Source organism: Perissodus microlepis, chromosome 14 (assembly GCF_051167445.1).
Source record: "Perissodus microlepis isolate ML-2025 ecotype Zambia chromosome 14, ASM5116744v1, whole genome shotgun sequence".
Classification (NCBI taxonomy): domain Eukaryota; kingdom Metazoa; phylum Chordata; class Actinopteri; order Cichliformes; family Cichlidae; genus Perissodus; species Perissodus microlepis.
In genome coordinates, this window is record NC_140474.1 from 14,050,792 (window position 1) to 14,077,462 (window position 26,671).

The 26,671-nt window shown below is 41.8% G+C and overlaps 2 protein-coding genes across 2 annotated transcripts; one reads left to right on the forward strand and one right to left on the reverse strand.

Annotated features, from left to right (window-relative positions):
* Positions 1-3,222: 3,222 nt before the first annotated feature.
* On the reverse strand, positions 3,223-8,886 carry LOC146373602 (extracellular calcium-sensing receptor-like). The gene is made up of 9 exons (XM_084949754.1): positions 8,744-8,886; positions 8,324-8,618; positions 8,067-8,153; positions 7,568-7,837; positions 6,671-6,877; positions 6,304-6,579; positions 4,450-4,677; positions 4,229-4,352; positions 3,223-4,136 (listed from the first exon to the last, which is right to left on the reverse strand). The coding sequence occupies exons 1-9, from the start codon at positions 8,851-8,853 to the stop codon at positions 3,223-3,225; spliced, it is 2,511 nt and encodes an 836-aa protein (XP_084805880.1). The 5' UTR covers positions 8,854-8,886.
* A 2,420-nt stretch (positions 8,887-11,306) lies between these two features.
* Positions 11,307-14,863, forward strand: LOC146373603 (extracellular calcium-sensing receptor-like). Its single transcript, XM_084950107.1, has 8 exons — positions 11,307-11,446; positions 11,588-11,882; positions 11,976-12,265; positions 12,422-12,717; positions 13,055-13,248; positions 13,382-13,603; positions 13,692-13,815; positions 13,959-14,863. The coding sequence occupies exons 1-8, from the start codon at positions 11,418-11,420 to the stop codon at positions 14,861-14,863; spliced, it is 2,355 nt and encodes a 784-aa protein (XP_084806233.1). The 5' UTR covers positions 11,307-11,417.
* Positions 14,864-26,671: the final 11,808 nt, after the last annotated feature.

Sequence of the window (26,671 nt, forward strand, 5' to 3'; positions counted from 1 at the left end):
GTACGGAAATCAATCATATAGAAATGAATACCACGGAGTGTGCATACAGTGCAGTTGCACTCCAGCAGTGTGAAGCAGTGTGACAGTTCAACTGTTTAGGAGGGAGATGTCGAGGGGAAAGAAACTGTTCCTGTGTCGGGTGGTCCTGGTCTGCAGGCTTCTATACCGTCTGCCAGAGGGCAGCAGGTCAAAAAGTCTGCTTGTGAGGGGTCTGTGATTATTTTCCCTGCCTGTTACACCAGTCCCCGGCCTCCTTCCTTCCACTTAGCATACAGCCTCAGGGTGCTGGATTTGGGGGATTTGGGGTCAGTGGCTTCTATCTCCTCCTTTCGCCAGCTTACTATCCCAGCAGGGTACCTGATCATGGGCAGAGTGTAGGTGTTGATAGCCCGGATGTTGTTCTTACCGTTCAACTGACTCCTCGGGGAAGGCCTGACCCTCTACAGGTACTTGGTGGTTGCAATTTTTCTAGCAGTTCTGAGTGGTTTCCATTTGCCTGTGGGAAGATACTTGTAGCCGTCCTGTGGCTGATGATTGTTCCATTCCATAGTTGGTATCAGTATCCAGTCTTGTTAGTGATCTCACTGAGGGGGGTTTAGGCCTATGCAGAACAGCAGTGGGGACAGAGCTGTTCTGCATAGATCCCGCACTTGATGGTGAAATTGGCCTCTAGTTTTATACGCCACGTCCCAGTTGAGTTCCTGATGAAGGCTCTCAAGGTCCTGTTGATCTTGTACAGTTCTAGGCATTCCAGGATCCAGTTGTGGTGCATTGAGTCATAGGCCTTCTTTGTCACGGTCTGTGTGGCAGACCGTGGGGGTGTAGGGAAGGAGGACCCAGGTGCGGTGCTCTATGTACAAGCAGTGCGTTTATTTACAGTGATGGACAGACATGACAATAAATCCCGTGCTCTCCCGACTCCCGTGACGTGTCCTCTTCCCCTGTGCTAGTGCTCCTGTCTCCGCTTCTCCGTGATGAGCACCCCTGTGCTCGCTGTCCTCTCGTCTCCCCATAACTCCTGGGGACATAAGAGAGAGGAAGCCGTCAGACACACAATAATGCAGCAGACTCAAACTAGGAACTGGTCGTGTCAGGGTCCTGGGTCGGAGTGACCCAGGATCCCTGAGCAGTTATGAATTATATTATTATTGTATGTATATTTGGTGTTGCTGTCCTTCTCCCTGTTTGCGCGTGTGTGTGTATATGTGTTTCTGCGGGCGTGGCCCTGCTGGCGGACTGGCCACACCCGAAGCCACACACCTGCTACTGATCAGGCCTCGTCGGGGGAGCTACTTAGGAGAGTCTTGGAGCTCCCACCGACGCGGGATCATTGCTTGAGACTCCACGTTAGTCACCCAGTTGAGTTTGGTTAGTGTGTGTATGCCCGCGGTTGTATGTGTCCTGACGGCTGCTTTTATTGTGTTCCCAGGAGAGGTGTGGAGTGCCAGACAGCAGCAGCACGGGGAGTGCTGAGACACGGGAGCGGAGAGCACAAACACTGGGAGAAGACACGACACGGGAGTCTGGGGAAAGCACGGGGATTTATTGTTGTTTAGTTCCATACACTGTAAATAAGGCCATACACTGTTTACACACAGAGCACCGCGCCTGGGTCCTCCTTTTCCTCACACCCCCCACGGTTTGCCTTGCCAAACCGTGACGGGTCGAGAGACTGACGTGAAGCCACGCAATGATCCAGCGTCGGAGAGAGCTCCACCACACTCTCAAGTAGCTCCTCCGACAGGCCTGATCAGCTGCAGGTGTGTCAAGGTCTTCAGGTGTGGCCAATCACCTGCCAGGGCCACACCCACACACCTACATGCACATATGTCTACAAGCAGGGAGAACGAGGGACAGTAATACAAAATACATACATTATAATATTAGTCCATAACTGCTCAGGGTCCCTGGGTCGCTCAGACCCAGGACCCTGACATTCTTGTAGTCAATCCAGACAGGTTGCAAAACCACACAAATCCCAATGAAAGTTGAACAGAACACAACTGAAATAGAAAAAAAAACACAATTCCATGGATTACATGGCCCCCTTTTCCTGTTTCATATGTTAGGCTATGCCCTCTCTATTTTTGGTAATTCCACACCGGTGGAAACCCAAACAAAACATGCATTAAGAAGCCCTAATTCCTGTGTCTCAATCTCGTGGCCTATGTCACCTCTACTTGCGTCCGCATAATGAAGTGAAGAAATATTTTTTTAAATTATTACTCAAAAATGTATTTAATATGAAGACAATAGTGTTACAGGCATAGCCCTAAAGAATGTAGCCACATGGGCAGTGTATTCCGTGCCGCAGGGAGAATGTACTGCTATACACGTTATGTGTCTGTGAGCGCGAGGGAGGGAGAAAAAGGAGAGTCAAAAAGTACGAGTTGTCACCGATCAGAAATGGGAGATGGAAGCATGTAAATATAATAATAACCACAGCAGCCAAAAAGAGTGCCTGATGAGCCCAGTTGTAAGCAAGCTGCCAAGACTGGACTGTACACTGTGTTCGTGTTTTCTTCCGAAACAATAAGTTCTGTTGGAGCAGCCTTTCAATGCCTCTCTCTGTCTCTCGCTAGCAAAGTTGACCCAGACAACAAAGTAAAGCTAGTTCCCAGCTACGAGTCCGACACAGAACCCGACGTATTAGCCAGAGGTCCCTTTACTACGGTTCGGAGCCGCGGACCTGTTTTATACGCACGGAATAGTTTTCTATATGAGATCGCTGCAAAAAGTGCAGCCTTACGTAATGTCCACCCTACTGTTACTCATTTTATATTAAGATTTAAAAATCTAGTTGGTATTGGTATGGTAAGTAGCCTTCAGTAATAGTAATAAATCACACAGCAATAGTACATTCATACATTTTTTTTTCCTTAGAAAGAAAATCAGCATAGACAAATGATTTTTTTTCATATATTTCAAACCCTCGCAAATGCAATCAGGCAAATAACAATAAATAATAGTAATACAGAGAATAACAAGTACAACAACAATTACAACAGTCATTTAATCATTAATGTAATAATTTAATTCTTGAAACACTTCTACAAAGCCAACATTTCAATATACTGGTTCTTCTTCAGGGAGGAAGCAATCCAGTATATACTATGGTTAAAAAAAAAGCAAGAATGCAAATACAAAGCAACAGTAATGCTAATACATATGCACTTAAAAAGAGTGCATTCATTTTAATTAAGACTGCTGAAAACTGATACCTTATGACTTTGCCGTGCCACGACCGATTATTTCCTTTTTTGTGTTTCGCTCTGGTTTCAGCAGGATTATGTAACATTTTGGTCCAAACAGTGCCACCAATAGGCCAAAGCTTGAGGCCAAAATGGCAAATACCTCTACTGCATCTGCATATTTACCTGGAGAGTTGACATAAGCAGGAACAAAGGCCACCCACACGGCACAGAAGATCAGCATGCTGAAAGTGATGAGTTTGGCCTCGTTGAAGTTGTCTGGAAGATTCCTGGCTAGAAATGCTAGCAGAAAGCTAAGGATAGCCAGTACACCAATGTAACCCAGTAGCACTGCAAAGCCAATTGTAGACCCAACTACACACTCAAAAACTATTTTGTCATTGTAGTACTGAGTGTTTTTATAAGGAACTGGTGAGGAGGATATCAGCCAAGCAGTACATATAGCTGCTTGGATTAAAGTAAGAACTAATACTGTCCCTCTCTGCTGCACAGCACCAAACCACTTAAGATTGGTTCCCCCTCCTGGCTTGGAGGCTTTAAACACTGCCACAACAACCATTGTTTTCACCAGGATGCATGAGACACAAAGCACAAAGCTGATCCCAAATGCTGCATGTCTCAGTTGACATGTCCATAGCCTTGGTCGTCCGATGAATAACAGTGAACACAGGAAGCATAGTTTCAGTGATACTAAAAGCAGGAAGCTCAATTCTGAATTGTTGGCACGGACGATAGGTGTGCTGCGATAATGAGTGAAGATCCCCAAGACCACAGCACAGATAAATGTACCCAACAATGAAGCAGTTGTCAAGCAAATACCCAGAGGTTCATGGTAGGAGAGGAACTCTGTTTTCTTAGGAACACAGTGATCACGTTGAGGGCTTGACCAGAAGTCTTCGGGACAACTGGTGCACTCCAAAGAATCTAGTATAAAGTGGAAGATACATTTTTTTGTATTTTCAGCATTCACCCTAGTGAACCAACTGCTTATATCAGAAAACTTTTATGATACTAACCTGTTTCATTGCTGAACTTTCTTTCAGAACAACGCACACAGTCGAAACAGCACGCAGGTTGCCCATTTTTTCTAGCCATGCGAGTACCTGGGGGACAGCTTACACTGCACACTGACTGCACTGGCTGCAAGGTTAGTTATACCACATATATTGTACACAACATTATTGTATTGTACTGTGTCGCACAGAACTATTTAAAAACAACATTAAACAGAAATAACCTGTTTAGAGTCAGAGTTCCAGAAGATTTTGTCTTCATCAAGTCTGAGTTCTTCACCTTTCAAGGCTGTCTTCTTAACCACGCCCACATTCTGAACCTTCGTACTTCCATCAGGTAGCCATTGCCAATTCATGATATCATATATTGGCAAGGCATCACCATTTTCATCAAATGACACTTCATCTCCAAATGGAGTAGTGAAGTGAACTTTTTCCAAATAATGCATCAACTAAAAAAAATAAGATCAAGAGATTATCATTGAAAGGGACGTGAAAAGGAGACTTGATTATAGACTCAACTGATCATTCTTAATTCTCAACTGATTTTATTACAGCAACTAAGGATAGTTTAGTTTGGCATTGCGACTTGTGGAATAACAGAATTTGCAACATTGTTAATTTCAGTAAATTGAAATAAAAAACAATCTTTAGTCACCACAATGTCTAGTCAAATGTGCAGTTATTCATTTTTATTTTGCAAATAAATTTGCTCATCTCACACATGTAAAATAACTATGTTCTAATGACAATGTTAATAAAATCTTGTGTTTCCAAAATCTGTCTTTAACACCAATTACTCACGTGAAAAAGAAGTTCACAGGAACACTCTTACTATTTCCATAGGAATTAAAAGGGTAAGTAGCAGAAAGGTATTGCTACTCACATGTACTTTATTAACTGATCATCAGCAAGTGTGACCACCTCTATAAAAATAGAAGATTCAGGAGTTTGGTGTTCTAGAGCATTCACGTGTGTTAACACAATGCCAAATTCTTCCCAGGAGAGTGCGTCCCAGCAAGGTTGCCTGAAAGTCAGACTATGCACTGCTTACAGAATTTCCAAAAACCCAAGATCTACATTACAGATTCTACAAGATTAAATTATCATGTTAAATGTGTAAGTTTGTGACAGTACAATTTGAAGAAAACTAAAGTGTTGCAATGGACGAAGTGCTGTACATAAACATACCCACAAAATCAAAATAACTAAAGCAATGTTGTTAAAAAAAAGAGCCAGTCTTCTGCAAAAATGTGAGACATTGATAAATCATACAGAAATTGATTGCTCCAAGTTAATGCTACTAAAGGTGGTTCTCCAAGCTATTGAATCAAAAGAGAGAGGGCTTACTTGTGGTTCCCAGAGTATTTAAAAGTAGGATGGGAGGCAGAGCCTTCAGCTTTCAGATCCATCTTCTGTGGAACCATGCTTCCGAATTGGATTCAGGAGATAGACAGACACAATCTCTACTTTTAAAATTAGGCTTAAAACTGTCCTTTTTGCTAAAGCATATAGAGGGATGGATCAGGTGAACCCGAATCCTCCTGTAGTTATGCTGCAATTGGTCTAGGCTGGTGGGGGATTACCATAATGCAATGAGTGTTTCTTCTTCAGTCACATTTCTCACTCACTATGTGTTAGTAGACCTTTCTGCATTGAACCATACTTGTTATTAATCTCTGGCTCTCTTCCACACCATGTCTTTTGTCCTGTCTTCCTTCTCTCTCCCCAACTGGTTGCGGCAGATGGCCGCCCCTTGCTGAGCCTGGTTTTGCCTGAGGTTTCTTCCTATTAAAAGGGAGTTTTTCCTTCCCACTGTCACCAAAGTGCTTGCTCATATGGGGTCATATGATTGTTGGGTTTTTCTCTGTATGTATTATTGTAGGGTCTACCTTATAATATAAAGGGCCTTGATGCAACTGTTGTTGTGATTTGGCGCTATATAGATGAAACTGGAGTGTACTTAGTTTTTCACAGTACTGTATAACGTCCCATTTAAACATTCTTTTTCACTTGAGTGTAGGAGCTGAATTTTACAACAATAAAAATAAATGTTAGTGTGTTAACCAATACCACACCTGCCATGGCTCTAATTTTTGCAAAGTAGCACAGCTGTGCTCACTGAAAGGCCCCCTCCCAGGTGCACAGCGTAGCATGTCATCAAGGGCATATGCCAGAGCATACACAGCCTTGTAAATATTATACTCAGGCCTGAGGTTAGAAACATCCAAAAACTCAGTCTCCATATTTGCTAGTTCTTCTTGTCCAGTGCAGAGTGCTCCCCCACCTTGTAACCAACCTGATGGAGGTGGAGCAAATCTACACTGAAAGGTGTATTCCCAAAACTGTCTTACCTGAAAAATATTTCAAACAGTCTTAAAAAAGATATTTTCATTTTTTTTTTAATTTTGTGAGTACAAGTGTATTTTAAAGTTACAATCTTACCATGCTATTTCCATTGTTATTGCTGTCATAAATGTCAGGATGCATTTTCATTAGAAAATCCCTGAGCCCTGGTATTTCTCCTCGACGGATGGCAATGCCCAGAGTGCCACTCAGATATGGCATGTGTCGGGTTGTTTGGAGTACAGCTGCTGTTGTCCAGGCTTCACTAGCCATCCACTGCAGCCCTGTTACATTCTGCTTTATCACCTATTTAGAAATATAAGGAACAAAAAGAATCTGTACATAGTCTAGGAGTGAATCATTACAAATCTTGAAATCATTACATACAAGGATGGAAATTGAGATCCCAGTAGTGGTAGGAAATGTTGGTTTACTTGCTATGCATTATGCTTATTGGTTCTTTTTTGCACATGTGCAACAACCAGCTGATTTCGGTTCATGTGACGGAGGAGGAAGATAGTGGCACAGTTTGATAAAAGTAATTTCATATCCACTATGGACATTACTTTTATTTTTTTGCCCAAAAGGACATGAGCATGACGGTAAAGTGCAAACTTCAACCTGAGCAAAAACAACTGCCTCATCCTGCTAACACAACTTCAGATCTTTACAAGCATCTGCAAAGATAGCATGCTAATGCTAAACTAGCCAAGAATCAAGCATGATGTTAAAACTGAGGGAATGATGACCCCAGCCCAGCAACCAGTGTGTTACAATATGTGTAATAAATTACTTTTTTTGACTAATGACCCCATCACTGATCACAACAAAGAATGGAAATACCTCCAACATCCATAAACATTTGACCACACAGCATGCAATTCATTTGCATGAATATAATGTCTGTAATATAATTTACATCTCTAATTATTAAGCAAGAGGCGGCTGATGAATACAATTTGATTTAGATAGATAAATAGATAGATTTAGATATACCTCCTCCATTAGTTGAATCATGTGGATTTGATGTGCAAAGACAATTACCACACGTGCTGTGGACTTCTTCATCACCTCAACAATCCTCCTTAGTTCAGCTGAGTTTTCACCCCAGGGCAAAATCTCTGAGTAGGCTAGACAACTTCCACCAGACTGAGCCAACGCTTGTCGAAATGATCTCGCTACATGGACTCCATAATCATCATCACTTACCAGCAGACCAGCCCACGTCCACCCAAAGTGTTTTAGAATTCGAATCATTGCATGAACCTACATAAATACCAGTGAAATTCTTAGTTTAGGCTTGAATTATATTTCAGTGCAAACAATACAATTACATAATCACAGTTTTTCTTTCTAATCAATTTGCACAGTATGTAATCCTGAAAAATTGAAAAAAAAAAAAAAATAATAAAAAACTGCGTTGTTTAGTTCGGGGTAACTTACATCAATTCACTTGCTGTAAAATACATTTGCTCTTTGTAGAAGAAAGTTTTACCTGAAAGGCATCACTTGGAATGGTTCTAAAGAAAGACGGAAACTTATGACGGTCACTTAGACAAGAGCATGTTGCAAAATAGCTCACCTATCAAAAAACACAATTGAAATCAAAACAGATTGATGCTGAGAAGCTGGAACTAATATACAATGTATATTTCCTATTTTTTCATTTTGTCATTTCTCACCCTAGTGAGAAACATTAACTTTAATACAGCATGCCAAAAGCACATGTAAAATACAGGACAGGAAACTTACAATTGGCATTTTAAATAAACCTATTACATCAGAGGTTGCAATAGAAAATGTTGAGAAGGAATCACCCACGATCCCTACAACTGGAGGGGTCCCCAAACAGTTCTCGTGAAGCAGAAACTTTTCCTCCCGACCACTGACTAATGATAATGCAGCACTGAATCCAATTACAAGTGTGGCACAGTTGTCATAAAGACTGTATCCAAGAGTCACATTAGGTAGCAGATTGGAGTTTTTGTTGATTTCATCAATAGCAAAGGCCATTGTCATGGCATGCCTGAATCCAGGAGGGTCAAACCTTGTAAAAAACAAAACAAAAAAACCCCAAAAACTCAATATTCAAAATTAACAGAAAGTATAAAAATCTGCACCAATGTTTGCTTTCATGAATCGGTGCATTTAATGCATGAATATAGTACTTACCCTTGGCAACTCAACATGTTTGGCTCTGAGGTAAACGTTAGCTCAGGGAAAACAGAGGTGTAGTGAACTTCAAACAGCCCCCCCAAAATCACATCTCCAGGTTTGTGCATCCCATTAAGATAAAACTGTCTCCTTAACTTGCAGGTTGAGAAAAGAGACTCTGAGATGAAAAAGTGGGATGAGAAGTAAATCATGATCACATAGAAATACAAGAACTTCAATGTGTCAAAAAATGGCCCCATAATGACTCTTTCTCTTTACGCCACTTTTCTTATCTTAATGAATGCTTACCTCATTTTATATCTCCTCTGGTTTCTTTTTCATTGTAGTATAGCACCACCTACATGCATATTTTATGACAGGGCATCCACTTTCTAGGTACATATTAGCTCATTAGATAAAGAATACCCTAATGACAATGTCAACTTCTGGACAACTTCCAGACTATGCAAGATTTAGTGCAAGTAAAGTAGAGTAGTAAAGCAAGTAGTAGAATCAATAAATTCGGCATTACTAACTTAATATATTTTCTGCTGCTGCCCCTGCGGCATTTTTGTAGAGAAGACATAGTTGCTATTTTTGTAAAAAAAAAAACAAAAAAAACCCCCAATAAAGGCCATAAAAGTGCTGTCAAAATTAACACGTTAATACAGATTAATCAGTGATAATTAAAAATAAATAAATAACGCAATTAATGCATCTGGAGTGCAGAATGACTCAAAATCCCTGAAATGTTTCTGTCAACGCATTTCGGGCAGTTTGTCCAAGTAGAGTTACATTCGCACATGTGCAAATGGGCAGTAGGTCTGGTAGTGATGATAAATGCACATTGGCCCTCTTGATGGGAAATTTGAGTATTAAAAAAATAACAAGACTGAACAGTTGACTGACATAAAGTCATATGCACATTGTGGAAGAAGGAATTTTCTTCTTCAGCTTAAAATATCACATTGAGGCGATGCATACATTAGCCGGGCCTGCTGCTAGCACATTGGCTAACGCGTCACTCAGCTTGCAACAAACCACTCACAGAGTATCGGGGGCTCAGTACGTCTACCTCGCACATTTTGACTGACACAATTGGCAAGTGGATTGCAACAAACTGCAGAGCTATTAATATCGTTGAGAAAACGCGGTTTAAATAGCTTTGGTTGTTATTACCATTATCTATTTGTTTCTTACTGTATTACTATTTATATTTCATTCCTGCACAGTTGGTGTGCAGCTTCCATAATTTCGCTGTGTATATGTACAGTGACACAAAGTGCTGTTCCATTCTATTTTATTCTATTCTTTTTCACAGGAAAAATACTGCTTATAAAAACATTATCAAAAACATAGAAGAAAATTGGCAATGTAAATAAATCAAGTTTCTTTACTTACTTGTCTACCGTTTTATTTTTAGTACTGTTAAGACTATGGAGACCAAGACTCATGCGTAGACATGTATCTTGTTGATTGTATGTTAAGCTTATTCTGTACAGCTGGCTTCGAAGTCAGTGACCACTCAGAGAAATCTAAGGAGTACTGGCCCTTATACATGCCCGTGGAACCTAAATCTCCAGTTCAGTCACCCATTCTTGCTGATGTTTGCTTCCATGTTTTTACTTTACTTTTTTTGTATAGCAACAACAACGCTGATCAGAGCACCTTAAATTGTGATTGTGATTCCAGTTAAAGTAAGAGCAATTCTATCTGAGCAAGTACTGGCTGACACTGAAGAGAAAAGGTCTTTTTAACCAGAAGAGGAAAAACAGCAGAGAATATAATAGAAACAGTCATGGTTATGTTTTTCATTTTTGGTGTATATATTAGTATTAGCCCCTTTTTTAAAGTTAGTATTTTAAGATGTGTTTTTGTGATTAGGCTATATTTCAAATGTCTTCAGTTGACAGTAAAAGATGAAGTGCTCATATTTTATTTAATCATGTTGTCCACTAGGTGGTAGTAGCAGAGTGAGACTTTATAATTGTAGCTTCTTTTAATATTTCTTAGTAAATTTTCAGCATTAATTTGCCAAAGACTCTGTGTGAAAATATTGTACCAGTTACATGACTGCAAACATGCCAACTTAGAACTCTCAACACATAAACTGAGCTAAATGTATTAAACATCAAATGAAGAAATACTGAATGATAAGATAACTTTAGGATATCTCCAAGCCTTGTTGGGGACAAAGTTTTGTTTTGTTTTGTTTTTTTAGCTAAATGAATCCAGCTAAACTCATAGTATCTGTCAAGGCTATGTGTAATATACACTTCTGTTTAGAGTAATGAATGACCTTTCAGACCTTTAATCAAAGACCACTGCGTAAGGTCATGTCCTCTTGAAGGCGTAGAGCAGAGCCCTTTCTCTAAAACCCTATATAAATACCACTTACACACATACCTGACATCAGGGAGAGATGGCAGTCTCAGTTCTTTTAATTGGTCTGGTATCTGCTCTGTGTTTGTTTCAGCTGAACTCAGTTTTTGCCTTGGGTGTGTCTCTGGATAGTCTGAATCGAAGGAGTAGCTTTACAGGTGCTTGGGCTGGTACTGAAGCTTCATCTGTGAAATGTAAGTTGCAGGGTAGCACTCATCTACCTGCATTCTCATTGGATGGGGACTTCATTATTGGGGGTGCTTTCTCTCTTCACTCCTACACGCAAACAGTGAGCCATGATTATACCATCATGCCTGAGCCAGTAAGATGCAAAGGGAGGTCAGTATGGAAAAAATTATGAACATGTTGCATGTATTGTAATGGTAATCTTTCTTACTGTGTGTTATCTGTATGAAATTTCATCTTAACAAAATCTATGTAGCCTACAATTTTAACAGTGAGGTGACTGTCTGTCTGCAGCATAAATGCCGATGAGCTGCAGTTGTCACATGCAATGGTCTTTGCCATAGAAGAGATTAACAACAATACAGAGCTGCTGCCCGGAATCAGGCTTGGGTATCAGATCTATGACTCATGTGCATCAGTTTCCATGACAGTGCATTTGGCATTTCAGTTTTTGAATAGCTTGGACCTTGTGTTTCACACTGGCAAAAACTGCTCCCAGTCAGGTATGGTGATGGCTGTTGTTGGTGAGTCTGGGTCTACGCCATCCATCAGCATGTCACGAATCATCAGTCCCTTTAACATTCCTCAAGTAAATACTTAAAGTTTTTGTCAAACTAGGTGTTTAAAATATGCATGCACATCTGCAGTTCTTATAGGATTACCTTGTCTTCTTTTGTTTTAGGTGAGCCCCTCTGCCACATGTGCATGCTTGTCTGACAAGCAGCAGTACCCAAGGTTTTTCAGAACAATCCCCAGTGACCAGTTTCAAGCTGGTGCACTAGCTAAGCTGGTAAAACACTTTGGCTGGACTTGGATAGGTGCTGTACGATCAGATACAGATTATGGAAATAACGGCATGGCATCTTTTCTAGAAGCAGCAAAGAAAGAGGGGATTTGTGTGGAATACTCTGTATCTTTCTATCGGACCCACCCACATAGCAGGATTCAGAAAGTAGCAGATGTTATCCGCAGGTTCTTACATCAAAGATTTTCACTCTGGGATTTATTTTTAATGATTTTTTACAAAGTTTTTTTGTTTGTTTGTTGGATTGATATACAAAAAGTTTCTGACTAAACATTTTACATAGCTGAAAAAATTCTTCTAATAAGTTGTACTTTTTTCACAAGTTCTACATCTATGGTAGTGGTGGCATTTGCACCATCTGGAGACATGAGGATCCTGCTGGCAGAACTTTCACGTGAGCCTTTCCCACCTCGACAGTGGATAGGCAGTGAGTCATGGGTGACCAACCCAGGATTAAGGAAGTACAGTTTTCTCGCTGGGACCATTGGATTTGGAATTCAGAAATCTGTAATCCCAGGTTTCAGAAACTTCCTGTTGAATCTCTCTTTTGCTCAAGTGGCTGTATCACCATTGCTTACTGAGTTCTGGGAGGATTCCTTCAACTGCACAATAAAAGAAAGTGAGAAACATTTTTCGTTTTTTGTTTTTCTTGGTTGTTAGAGTTTCTTGTAAAATGTCTGGTCTTAAAAAGTCCAGACATGTTCTTTTTTGTAATCTAAGCAATTTCAAATCCAACATAATCAAAAAGGTCCGTTACTGCAAAAAATCTTAACTTATATGACCTCTATAACCTTGTAGGTTAAGTTTAGACAGTCAGTCGACACTATTACCGTGGCCCCTTTTCTCAAATGTGACTCTTTGTTTATTGAGTGATATGTTCAAATATATGATGTTAAATGCATGAATTCAGTTGTCTGTCATTTTGGTGCCTTTTTTATTTTTAGGTGATTCTGCAGGAAAGAAAGTATGTAATGGAACTGAAGATATAAAGACTCTCCAAACCCCGTACACTGATACATCTCAGCTTAGAATTAGTAACATGGTGTACAAGGCTGTGTATGCAATTGCACATGCCATTCATAATGCATTATGTCAGGGAAGAAATGTCACAGCTCAGTGTGACAAACTAACCAAATTACAGTCCAAGCAGGTCAGTAAAAACGAATCAGTCATTGCCAACATGTTTCACTGTCTCTAAGAAACCTTAAGTGAAACATTACTTTTAGTTGTTCGAATATTGTTTTATTTTTTCTTTCCCTTTATGTCTCAATTCATCCTTACAGATTCTAACTGAGCTGAAGAAAGTAAATTTTTCCCGAAATGGATATGATGTGTCATTCGATACTAATGGGGATCCTGTGGCTATTTATGAGCTGGTTAACTGGCAGAAAACTATGGCTGGCATAACTGACATAGTGACTGTAGGGCTGTATGATGCATCACTGCCAGAGGGCCAGGAGTTCCAGATTAACAAAAACATCATCTGGATGGAGGGCAGCACGAAAGTAAAAAGTCAAAGGACAAATTAATGTAATCTTTTCAGTTTTATAGCAAACATTTACATATGTTACGCTGCCTTTTTATATTATACAGGTGCCAGTGTCAGTGTGCAGTGGGAGTTGTCCTCCAGGAACTCGTAAAGTGCTGCAAAAAGGAAAACCCATTTGCTGCTATGACTGTACCGCATGTCCTGAGGGAGAGATTAGTAATACTACAGGTAAAGTAAAATGCTTGTCTGTGCATGTAAAATGTCTTTATGATGCAAATCTGCAACATCGAATACATTACAAGAATAAATTTGTAATCTATAAAGCCAAAATTACAAGAAGCACCTTAACTCCTTTTTTTTCTCCCATTCAGATTCTGCTGATTGTTTACCCTGCCACATGGAATTCCAGCCTAATGCAAAGAGAGACACTTGTATTCCTAAACCCATAGAGTTTCTTTCTTTTCAAGACATCCTAGGAATCATCCTGGCTACATTCTCAGTTCTTGGTGCTTGTCTGACTATTATCACGACTGCTATATTCTTACGTCACAGGACATCTCCAATTGTCCGAGCCAACAACTCTGAGCTGAGCTTCCTGCTGCTCATCTCACTGACTCTGTGTTTCTTATGTTCAATAACTTTCATTGGAGCACCATCTGAGTGGTCCTGCATGCTGCGCCACACTACATTTGGGATCACCTTTGTACTCTGTATCTCCTGTGTACTTGGAAAAACTATAGTGGTTTTAATGGCTTTTAAAGCCAGACTTCCAGGTAGTAATGTGATGAAATGGTTTGGTCCTCCACAACAAAGAATGACTGTTATGTCTTTCACCTTTATTCAAGTTTTAATATGTACGATTTGGTTGGTAGTGAGCCCTCCCTTTGCAATAAAAAATCTAACCGCATACAAGGAGAAAATCATCCTGGAATGTGCATTAGGCTCTGCTGTAGGCTTCTGGGCTGTGCTTGGTTACATAGGCCTACTTGCTTCCTTTTGCTTTGTTTTAGCTGTTTTAGCCCGCAAATTACCTGATAATTTCAATGAAGCCAAGCTTATCACCTTCAGCATGCTGATATTTTGTGCAGTGTGGATCGCCTTTATCCCAGCATATGTCAGCTCTCCTGGGAAATTCACTGTGGTTGTGGAAGTTTTTGCCATTCTGGCCTCCAGCTTTGGACTAATGCTGTGTATATTTGCTCCCAAGTGCTTTATCATATTGTTTAAGCCTGAGAAGAACACGAAAAAATGTTTAATGAACAAAAACCAATCATAATGTATCAAAGCTTTGTTAATTATTGCTCTTCCTACAGCAGCAGCAAATTGTACGTATTCAGTGCACATAACAAAGATTTTCATTTTCTGATGTTATTTAAATAAAGGATTTCCATTATCCATTGTTTGCCAATTGTTGTTTAATGTGCAAATACTTCATTTAAGTGAATAAATAAATATAAGTTTACATTTCTTAATAAAACCAGATTGTTCTGAGGTAGTAGTTTGACACAGCTGCTGTTAATTATTCTATTTTACTACAAAGCAAGTTTAAAATTGCAGATGTCACTTTAATGTCAACTGCGTGAGCTTGGTATTATGATTGTCTTATCCACCTATTTTTCACAATTTTAAACACATATTCATGCAGTGTTCTCCTCGGAAATATGTGTCACTGAAATTCATGTTGATGCTACTTTGAGGTGTAGCCGACATATAAATACAGTTAATCAAGCACAAATGATTGCACCTCCCCAAGCAGACCAATAACCTACCAAGTAAGCCAGCAGGCCAAGATCGGAGTGTTCTACTCTGGTGATATGGTATTATGAGGTGGGGTCATCCCATTTAGCCCTAACTATAAGCTTTATCAAACAGGAAACTTTAAAAGATTATCTGAAAGGTAGAGGGGTTGTCTGTCTTCTGAATCCAAACTGAAAGCTGTTTCCACAGAAAAGGGCCCTGTCTCCGATTCTACTTTTAAGTAACTTAGAAACTGCAAATAAGCCTGTAGTCCAAGTGCAAAGTGGTTTATATGGGTGTTATGGTACTATGAGGTCTCTAAGATAAGTAAAACCTGATTATTCAACATCTTGTATTTAATGAGATGGATCTAACCCTGGTGACCTGTCCAGGGTGTACCCCGCCTCTCGCCCTATGACAGCTGGGATAGGCTCAAGCACCCCCGTGACCCTGAAAAGGATAAGCGGATGTGAATGGATGGATGGATTTAAATTTGATTTGGATCTAACAGGAAGTCAATGTAGAGAAGCTAATATTTGATACTCTATTTCTTTTTTTTTTTAAATGTATGTTTTATTAGTTTTCTTATTTATACAACATGTACAACAAATTCAACTTAATCACCGTGGGGGGGAAAGCAAAGCAAAACAAAACAACAACAAAAGAGACAAATGGATCAAAACAAAACCAAACAAAACACAAAAACAAACAAACAAACAAAGAAATACAATGACATTATACAAAATCGGGCCTCCCATTTTGTACATATTTCAACCATTTCAACCAATATTCTTCAAATGAGTCCGCCTGCCACTGTTACGGGTCCCAAGGATGAAGACCACGATGACAAATATGTTACCTGTAAAAGCAGGTGAAGAGCAGAGTAAGGAAGACACGATGCGTTTCACACAAATAAATGCTATATAAACACCTATCATGAGCTTTCAATATACACAGCAAATTCAAAAGTGTTAAATGTTCTGGTGTTAGTAGTCTTCTTGCAAAAGTAGAGTCACATTCTTTTAATGTAACTCTGAGGTGTAAAATGATAGTAGTTAAAATTGAGTGTTAAAAATGAGTGTTTCTATGTCAAATCTGGAGGTGTTACAATGGAAACATTAACTCTTGACCTCTTAACTCTGAACTCCTACAGGGGCTATGACACCAATAGAGTAAATTCACAGACTCCGCCCCCAGCACCATAGGCTCCAATCGAAGCTGAAGTGAAGCCGTTTCAGAACATTTTGCTCTACATATTTGAGTTGTTTGCCATGCTTGGTAAGTCATTTTTTCAAAGATTGTTTCAATTATTATTATTAGCTTTTACTTCTGTGGCTCTTTGGAGTTGAGACAAAGCTGTGTGAAAGGCATTAGCCATGTTGCTCGGTGATAGCATAATATTCTGTTTTAGCTAGCTGAAAGGTATTGTTTGCGGGCAAATACCACAGCCTTGAAAAAAAGCTTGTATGTGAATTTTCAGTCAAATTTTTGGTCAAATACACCTAAAACAATGTCTAGAATGTGAAATGTTGGTATAATGGTGCTACTTGAAGCCTGAAAATGATCTCCCATAAAAAAAAAAAAAACGAGCAAACAGCAGTAGCAGATGTCCTGACTGGGATTCTACGTTAGCATTTAGATCCCTCCAGAGTTTTGTGCACACGGTTTAGGTAAAAATGAAAAAGGTTGAGGTTTTACATTTAGTTCAGTATTACCTGTTGCCTGTGTCCTTGTCTTTTGGGAAAATACTTTACACAAGTAATGGCTCAAAAAGGATTCCTTTTTTTTTTACTGTGCTGCAATTGATTACCGGATTATTTGTGCCATTAATTAGTGTCAACTAATTTTTATTCAATCTCCACATAGGATATGCTTGTGAAGATGGAATATGGGGGAGAGCAGAAGTGCGTTGAAGTTCCACAAAGTGATGAATGAAGGACAAGCATATTGTATTGAAGAAATAAGTGATGAGAATGCTGTTATTTGCATTTACCAGCTCACCTATGTCAGACCTTTTGATAAACAAAATTCTAATGAAAGTGAGAACATGTACACTGTTACATCTTTCAGAAAATGTTTTGAAATTGTGGTGCACAGTTCAGAATAAATGTTTTTCAAAAACCATTGCGTCTTTTTAGTAAATGTTTATTTCCAAAAGAAATTTCTAGAAGTTCAGAACAGTTTTAGAATTAATTAGAAGATAACTCTTACGTAGTTAAACTAAAATACTCTTTGAGAGTTAATATATAAACTCTTAACACCTAGTTAGCATTAGTAAGTGTTAAATTATCAACTCCAGACAGATTTGGTGTTTAACACTAAATCAGAGTTAACGTACCAACTCTCCAAAAAGAGTTAAATTAACACTTTCTGGTGTGGACCCATATAGACACTTTAATAGTGTTGAAATCAAATCTGACAGTGTTAATTTGGACATGCTGGATTTGCTGTGTACTGTTCAGCTGGTTCCTCATTCACATCAATTACATTTACTTATTTCACAACCTCGGTGAAATATACTCTCTTTAACTGGTTCAGTTTCTCAAATTCACACTTCTTTCCATAACAGTTACATTCCTTTATCATATCAATAAACACATCACATTGTCTTCTGCAGTGTCTTACTGGCTAAACAGTTATATTCAATAGCAGCATCGGTAAATACATCACATTTGTTGCCTTCAGTAATTTACTGGCAAAATCAGTATTTAGTGCATCATGAAACCCAGCTTGTTTAATTAACCTGTGAATGCCTCTGTTGGCTCCACAGAGTTGCTCAGAGTGCTTGTGTTACACTAACTAACCTACTCAGTCTCTTTAACATAACTATTAACATTCACATCTCACAGAACTGGTTTAATTGGAGCATTACAACACGTTTGCACAGAGCATAGGACCGCCTTAACTCTCTCATTCACATTAACGTGGGTAACCATGGTAACAATAAACAACATTTTCGGTGCGAGCACCATTTACCGACCTGTAAAAGCAGGTGAAGAGCAGAGTAAGAAGGACACGATGCGTCTCTGCTTTCCTCCAGAACGTGTCTGAGGAAGCAGCGGAAGGTGGGCTCCACTTACTGCACCCCGAAACCCCGGGGCAACCACCAAAGTTCCGCCCTCACTGCTTTCTAACATAAAATGAATCCCTGTTACATGGATTTTCTATCCTTTTAAAGAAACTGAAAATAAATACATATAGTAATGAAAAATGTCCCGTTACATGAGTGTTTTACACAAAATAATATTAATGTGGTCATTCCCTCACAGGGGTGCCACACGCTCCCCTACAACAAAAGTGGCTCCTGACACTTGAAACAAATTTGCACTTACAGTCTCTGTATTCTTATCAAATCTCAGACAGTGAATAATCAAAACTCTTAAATTAAAACTTCAAGCACTTAGGAATGTTTGGTTCTCTAGGATTAGGTAACCACCATAGTTTAGTGATCCTTCCTAATAACTACATATGGGGTAGAGAAGAGAGATATATGGGGACTGGACGACCAGTGGGCCTTGGAATGAAGATAAGCTTGGTTGTGGGGCCCACAGGGCGGCCGAAGGCACAAGGTAAGTATCTATCATGTTTTCAGTGGGCCGTGACTGGTATGTTGGATGACCTAGAGATGAATAGGTAAGCATTTGGCCTGGACGCCTCTGTCGGGTGGATCGCCTCAGTGGGGCAGGTGAGTTAGACTGAGAGTCTCCTACCTGCTCATCACAGCACTCATGTCGAGGGGACTCGGGTTCTACCTCTGAATGAGACAAGCTAAGGGCTGCCGAACTGTTACTCCCCTCGCGGTCACACTGGTGAGTCTCAACTTCATCTCCATTCTCAGGTGCCATGGGACCCTCTCTTCCTAATCGACCTCCCTCGTGGGCTCCAGCCATATCTGACAGATTCTCAACAATGTCCTCGGCATATGTCACAGGTGTCCTTCGTCCTGGCTCCTCAAGATCCCTTGGGCTCAGAACAGATCCTCCTTCAAACTGAGCCTGCGTCTGCCTCCCCGATTCCAATCTGTCCTGGCTGACAGCCTGTTTCTCGGAAGGGACGGTTGTTCTGAACTCAGCCTGGGTTGGTGGTACCCTTAGCCAGTAGCCACTGCCCGGGTCATCATCTGAATCAGAGGTCTCAGCATTTTCTATCCGTTCTTCCCTGTCTTTACCCCTCACTCAAGCATTGGTCTTGAGTGAGGGGTGAGTGAGGGGTGTGTCGATCTTAAGGTTAGTTTAGTTGGTTGTGGTGGGAACTCTACTGGCAAATCATTGACCAACAAGAGCAAGTTCCGGTGCAGGGTCCGAGTTCTTCCCTGGTCATTACCCTCTGGATGGACGACATACACTGGGTTATCCGAAACCTGTTCCTTGACCACATATATCCTGTTCTCCCAGTAGGAGCGTAATTTGCCGGGTCCACCACGCTCGCCTAAGTTCCTCACCAACACTCTGTCCCCTGGTTTCAGTACCACTCCCCTCACCTTCTGATCATAGTACGACTTCCCCTTAGCACTAGCCGAGAGGCTATCTTTGGTGGCAACCTGATAGGCCACTGTCATTCTCTTACGCTCCTTTTCGGCATACCCCCTGTGCGACACTGTTTCAGTTTCCTCAACCAGGCCGAACAAAAGATCCACCGGAAGGCGGGGGTGACAGCCAAAAAGCAAGAAATGTGGGGAATAACCAGTGCACTCATGATGAGTACAGTTATACGCGTGTACAACCTGTGGGAGATGATCTTTCCATGTTTCCTTTTCTTTGTCTGTCATGGTACGCAACATCTGCAGCAAGGTGCGGTTGAATCGTTCTGCGGGTGGTATGGGGATGTCCGAGAATGACCAACCCCTGAGAGCTGCCCAAGAGTTCGGAAGAGCTCAACACTTCGAACTCTCGTCCCTGATTGTGATGGAGTTTGTTGGGAAATCCGAAGCGAGGTATAAAATTATTGTAGATCCGCTCGGCTGCAGTCCGCCCGGATTTGTTCTTGGTCGGGTAGGCCTGAGCGAACCGTGTAAAGTGGTCGACCACCACCAAAATGTATTCATACCCGCCTTTGCTTTTCTCAAGATGTAGGTAGTCTATACAGACAAGTTCAAGCGGTGAGTTGGACTTCAGGTTGCCCATGGGTGCACGCACATGAACTGTGGGTTTCTTTTGTTTAATGCAACAGCATTTCTTAGTGACGTAGTCCTCTATGCACCTCTTCATGTGAGGCCAATAGAACCTCTATCGTGCGAGATGAAGGACCCTCTCAGTACCGACATGACCCATCTGGTCATGAAGATGTTTCATTACCATAGGCTGGTACAGGAGAGGAAGGACTAGTTGTTTCCGTTCGGGTGTTCGTCTGTACAAGATTCCATTTTCGAGGTGTAATTGGTCCCACTCGCGGAGGAGTTTACAAGCAGATCCTTCTAACGACCTCCTGATACTCTCAGTCTGACATTAGACTCTTTAAGTCTGATGACCTCCTTCATGCCTGCATCAGGTCATCAGGTTTGACTTCCTGGAGAGCCGCGCCTGGCTGCAGCATGACGTCCTGAGAGGAAGCCAAAAGGACAGCCGCCCACGCAACTTCTTTCTGCTGGGCTACTTTTGCTCCCTCCCAAGCCGCTCTTACCACCTCCTGTGACAACTCTTCGGTACACACTGACGCGAGGTTGTTCACACCCAGAGGAATGCGAGACAGCGTGTCGGCATCTATGTTTGTTTTTCCTGGCCTGTATTTGATGCTAAATCAGAAATCTGACAATTCCCCGACCCATCGATGACCGACTGCGTTCAGCTTAGCTGTGCTCATGATATATGTAAGCGGATTATTGTCTGTGTAAATGGTGAAGTGTGGTGCATAGAACAGATAATCTCTGAACTTTTCGCACACTGCCCATTTAAGAGCCAGGAACTCCAACTTGCCACTGTGCAGGTGGTAGTTCCGTTCAGCAAGCGACATGGTTCGTGACCCATAGACAATGACGCGCAACTTCCCACCCTGCTGTTGGTAGAGCACAACGCCCAGTCCCTGCTCGGATGCATCAGTGTGCAAAACAAAGGGTTGGTCAAAGTCTGGATATGCTAGCACTGGAGGATGGACTAGCATGTCAACCAGTTGTTCCAGTACCCTCTGATGCTCAGGAGTCCAGTCTATGGGCGCCCTCGATGGCATTTGGGGCCCTTTGGTTTTACTCTGACGGCCATGAGTGGGTCATTCTGAAGACTTGCTCTGGAGTAGCTTGTACAGTGGCTGAGCTATCCTCGAAAAGTTCTGTATGAATGAGCGATAGTAGCTAAGGAATCCCAGGACCCGCCTAAGATCACCTACTGTCTGTGGTGACTTGGTCTTCAGAGCCAAGACAGCCTCCAGATCCTTTGGGTCAATCCTGACGCCCTCAGCGCTAACTAAGCACCCCACATAATGAACTTCTGCTTTAAAAAGCTCACACTTCTCAGGCCGCAGCTTCACACCATGGACCTGTAGGACCTAAAGCACTTTGCGGACCACCTCAACATGGGCTTCAAAAGACTGTGAGTAACAGAGGATGTCGTCAAGGTATTGTACGCAACAGTCATCCCTCAGCGAACCTAAGATCTCTTCCATACTTCTTTGGAAGGCGGCGGGTGCATTAGTGAGCCCGAACGGGATTCTCACCCATTCGTATAGGCCCCAGGGTGTGGTGAAGGCGGTGAGATGGCGGGAGCCTTCATCCACAAACCCCTGGTGGTAAGCCTTGCCTTGATCAAGGATGGTGAACCAGGAGTATCACCCTAAGGTGTCAAGGAGGTCACGTATCCGAGGTAGTGGGTGTTGGTTCGGAACCGTTTTCTGGTTCAATAGACGGTAGTCTATGCAAAGACGGAGTGAACGGTCTTTCTTCCGCACGCACACGATGGGAGCAGCATAAGAGGACTTGGATCTTACTATCCATCCCTTCAGCAGGAGGTCTTGCACGTACTCTTTAACCTCCCGTAGCAGCGGCTTAGGTATGGAAATATACGCTCTCTGCACTGGTATGTCATCCTTTAGGTTTATCACCATTTTCAGATCAGGATTACAACCAATATCATTCCCCTCCCTCGCAAATGCCCTGTACTCATCGAACAACATTCTCTCAACAACCTCTTTTTGATCCTCCTCCAAATGTTCAAGGTTCATTGGCGGATGCCACGACATTGGGAGAGGTTCAGCTGGCTCCACCGTTACCTCACGAACTGTTACGGTAGGTCGGGACTCATCAGCCTCAAACTCATCAATTTCCTCGATGATCTCTGACAGAGGTCGCATGACTAAGTCAGGCAAGTATCTGTCTTTCCAATCTCGACTTATGATGCTAACTTGAGCACCAGTGTCAAGTAGTGCTTTCACTGCTAAGCCATTCAAATTACACTGTATGAGAGCTTTCTTACCGATTAGCTTAGCAACTGCCCCACCTTTAGTATGAGGTGCCATAACACCAGACGTAGCGAGTGCCTCACCCTGCTGCCAGTTAACTACTTCTGATGTGACTGGTGAGGGGAGACTGGGTTTCCTACTGTTAAGGCTAGGTTGGGTCCTCACCTCCCTTAAGCGCTCACTGTGGGGCTCTCTTTTGGACTCGGTCACTGGGCGCCCTGCTGCAGAGACGTTCACGTTTCCCTGGTTCTTAGATTTTTTTAAGCAGCCAACCGCCCTGTGACCCTCTTCCCCACAGATGAAGCAATGGCAACAATCTGGACGGTTCTGTTCAACACAGTTTGGACACCCAAAGGTTTTGTCTTTTCTGTTTCTTGACCTGTTTTGTGAGTATGGGTTCGCTAGGTCTGAGGCTCCTGCTAGAGTCTGTTGTCTCATCGCCTCCACCAGCCCAGCGAGCTCATTAACTTTAGCTGTGAGTTCTTTAATCGGGTCAGTCTTGGTCGTGTCAATTGGTCGGTCTTGCTTACTACATTCCTGGATGGTGTTGAGCTCAGACTGAGCACTATGTGCGCTAGTTGTGTTCTGTCGACGGGATGAGCCTATTCTCTTTTGCCTCTCACTTTCCTCGCTAGTGATTCTCATTATGTGGCGCAAGATTGTTTCATCACTCACCTCTCCACTTGACAACAGAGGTTTTAACTCTTGCCTAATGTCACTGTGCTTATACCCAAGCCCCTGGTAGACCGAGTGCAAGAAAACATCCTGAACAGTAGCTGGGCTGTACTTTATGCCTACATCAGACATTTTGGATGTGAAGAGGACCCGCTGCTTCAACCCTATCACCCGGTAGAGAAACTGCTGTGGTGTCTCACTCTCATCTTGTCTGGCACACATTAATTCCTGAAAGAGTTCTGTACTATTTTTCTCTCTCAGGTGGGCCTGGAGGAACCCCTTCAGTTCAAGTACAGTCAAATCGTCTTCATTGATTAACATATCTTTAAAAGTTCTAGGCTTTATTATCCTGAGCAGTCCGCAAACTATCTCTGCGTCAGGGAAGCCTTCTCTAATATCCTCATCCATCTGTTTGCAAATGTTGTTGTAGCTAATGTCGGATGAATGGTCACCAACTTGACCCCCTTGTACTCTAAATTCTCTTCTCTGGAGATAAGAGAGGTCTTTCAGAGAGATCATCCCCTCACGAGTGGGCTGGGCCCTTGGCTGCCTGGGTGGGTTGGGTTGAAGTGGGTCGCTCTGTGTTAGGTTAGCTTGAACTAGCAACCCCATTGGCTGTCGAGGTGACTGTTCAGTGGGGACATTACACTTTGTCTTAGTCTTTTACCAAGCTCCTCATAGCTATTTAACTTCTCCTGCAGCTTGGCGTTAGTGATATCAGGGATAGAGCTGGCTAGGCCAGTCGGACTGGTTGTACCTGCAACTGGCGGCCGGTTAACCATGTTAGATATCGTGGTCACCGGAACAGGCTGTGTAGGACTATCGCCCATGCCACTTGAGGGGTGAGCTGGTTGCACAGTTTGTGTAACTGTCTGTCTAACAGGGGAATCTACATCCTCACTATCATCACATACTTGTCGATTTTCAATCACATCATCAATGAAGTCCTTTAACATTAGCAAGTCCACCATCCCACCATCTTCTGCCTCAAGCAATGGCTTACTGTACATGAAAGAACTGATGTGGTCAAAGCAGCCCTCCTGGTCTGTCGCGTCGAGCTCTGGCTGACCCGGGCCCGCTGGACCCACCTTCTTAGCAACCTTGTAGAATTCTCCCGCTGACAGGGTGAGTAGGCTTCTCCTAATGTCCCACACTAGGCTCTTCCTCCCGCCCTCGGCCATGGCTGCAACTCCTTGCTGTCCCTCTCAATGGGCCACTCAGCACGACGATGGATCAGTCTCGGCTCAAATTCTCAGCTCGCTCAGCCGGCATCAGCTCGCGTCCTGGTCCCAGATGTCATTTATGGTTCAGCCCCGACCGCAAGGTGGCGGTGATCCCGGACGAGCCCCCAAGATTTGTTACGGGTCCCAAGGATGAAGACCACGATGACAAATATGTTACCTGTAAAAGCAGGTGAAGAGCAGAGTAAGGAAGACACGATGCGTCTCTGCTTTCCTCCAGAACGTGTCTGAGTCTGATTTATTTCACACAAATAAATGCTATATAAACACTAAACATGAGTGTGCCATTATGGGTGCATGTTTGATGCAGGGGCGTTAACACCTTTCTTATATCACCACTCTGAAGACCGATGAGTGTTGTCAACAGGTTTACTGACATTCAAAAGGGTAAAACTAAAAACAAGACAAAAAAATAAAGTCATGACATACATATGTGCAGCATAATATGCATTTATATACCACCCTGCTACTGAAAATAAATACATATAGTAATGAAAAATGTCCCGTTACATGAGTGTTTTACACAAAATAATATTAATGTGGTCATTCCCTCACAGGGGTGCCACACCACTTTAGCCTAAAAGTTATTCTTTCCATAACAAAAATAGTATATATCACATCAATCCATTCATCTATAGTAGGAGTATCCTCTTTAAGCCAAAGGCGAGTTATGCTCCTTTTTGGAAGCTACCGACAGCACACTGAACAAATATTTATCCGGTTTGCATAGATTAAGACTCTCTAGGTTGCCTAGGTACAATAATGCAAAATGAAATTGTATTTTCCTTTGGAAGATTGTTTCCATGACCTTATGTATTTCCTTCCAAAATGGAACCACACGGGGACATTCCCAAAAAGTGTGGAAATGATTTGCTGTTGCATGTCCACAATGCCTCCAGCATGTTGTATTCTGAGAATAATTGGATTTTTGAGCTGGGGTAATAAAATAACGAATTACATTCTTCCAACTAAATTCCCTCCACGAGGGGGTGCTTGTTACTGACCACTGCTGTCTACAGATCCCATCCCATTCCTCTCCTGTTAGGGATAGATTGCTCTCTGTTTCCCATCTTGCTTTAACATATCTTGTATCATGACCCCGTAGATTGATCAGTGAACAATATAATTTGGAAATAATTTTTTGATAGGGTCCATCTCTATATGCATTCTCGAATATATATATAATCTCTTCATTCCCAGTCGATAACTGAGGATTTTTTTAGCTTTTTATTCAGGAAGTGCCTCAGTTGCAAGTATCTAAAAAAATCTTGATTTTGTAACCCAAATTTTTTCTTAAGGTCCTGAAAACTCATCACTTTTCCATTTTTCAACAAGGTACTGTATGTGGTGAGACCTTTATTTGCCCATGTTTTGAATGTCGAGTCGATCTTACTAGGCAAAAATTCTGGGTCATATGCAAACCACTTAAGGAATCCGGCCCTCTGGTTTAATTGATACTTTTTAAGTACTCTTTCCCATATCTTTATTGAACTTACTATCCAAGGGTTGCCTGGGTCTCCCAGGAGTCGTAACTCTGAAGGATCTCCTATCAGTGCCCCGATAGGGAAATTACCTCCCAAGGACAATTCCGCTTCCTTCCATCTTGAACAGTATCCAGGTTTACACCAGCCCACCAGATTTCTTATTTGTGTTGCACTGTAGTAGTCCTGTAGGCAAGGGAGGCCTAATCCTCCTTTATCCTTGGGAAGCTGAAGTGTTTTGAACTTAACTCTTGGCTTTTTACCCACCCATATAAATCTTGAGAGGATCCTATCCCATTCTACAAAGTATCTATCAGGGTTTTCTATAGAAACAGACTGGAATAAGTACAGTAACTTTGGGAGCATATTCATTTTTATGATGTCCACTCTAGAAGAGATGCTTAGATAAGGGGTTAATGACCATCTGCTAATATCTAGCATGATATCTTTTTTAAGTAGGGGGTAGTTGATTTCTTCCAAACTGGTTATATCCATTGATAAGTTTATGCCCAGATATTTGATAGTTCTTTTGTCACAGCTTAGTTTGTATTTGCTGAGCAGATT

Coding starts and splice junctions, on each gene's coding strand:
- LOC146373602 (XM_084949754.1), bottom strand. CDS start 8,853: ATGCACAAACCTGGAGATGTGATTTTGGGGGGGCTGTTTGAAGTTCAC. Junction 7,838..8,066: donor TTCCAAGTGATGCCTTTCAG/GTAAAACTTTCT, acceptor GTATTTATGTAG/GTTCATGCAATGATTCGAAT. Junction 6,878..7,567: donor TGATTCAACTAATGGAGGAG/GTATATCTAAAT, acceptor ATTTCTAAATAG/GTGATAAAGCAGAATGTAAC.
- LOC146373603 (XM_084950107.1), top strand. CDS start 11,418: ATGCCTGAGCCAGTAAGATGCAAAGGGAG. Junction 11,883..11,975: donor GTCCCTTTAACATTCCTCAA/GTAAATACTTAA, acceptor CTTTTGTTTTAG/GTGAGCCCCTCTGCCACATG. Junction 12,266..12,421: donor GTAGCAGATGTTATCCGCAG/GTTCTTACATCA, acceptor TTTTTTCACAAG/TTCTACATCTATGGTAGTGG.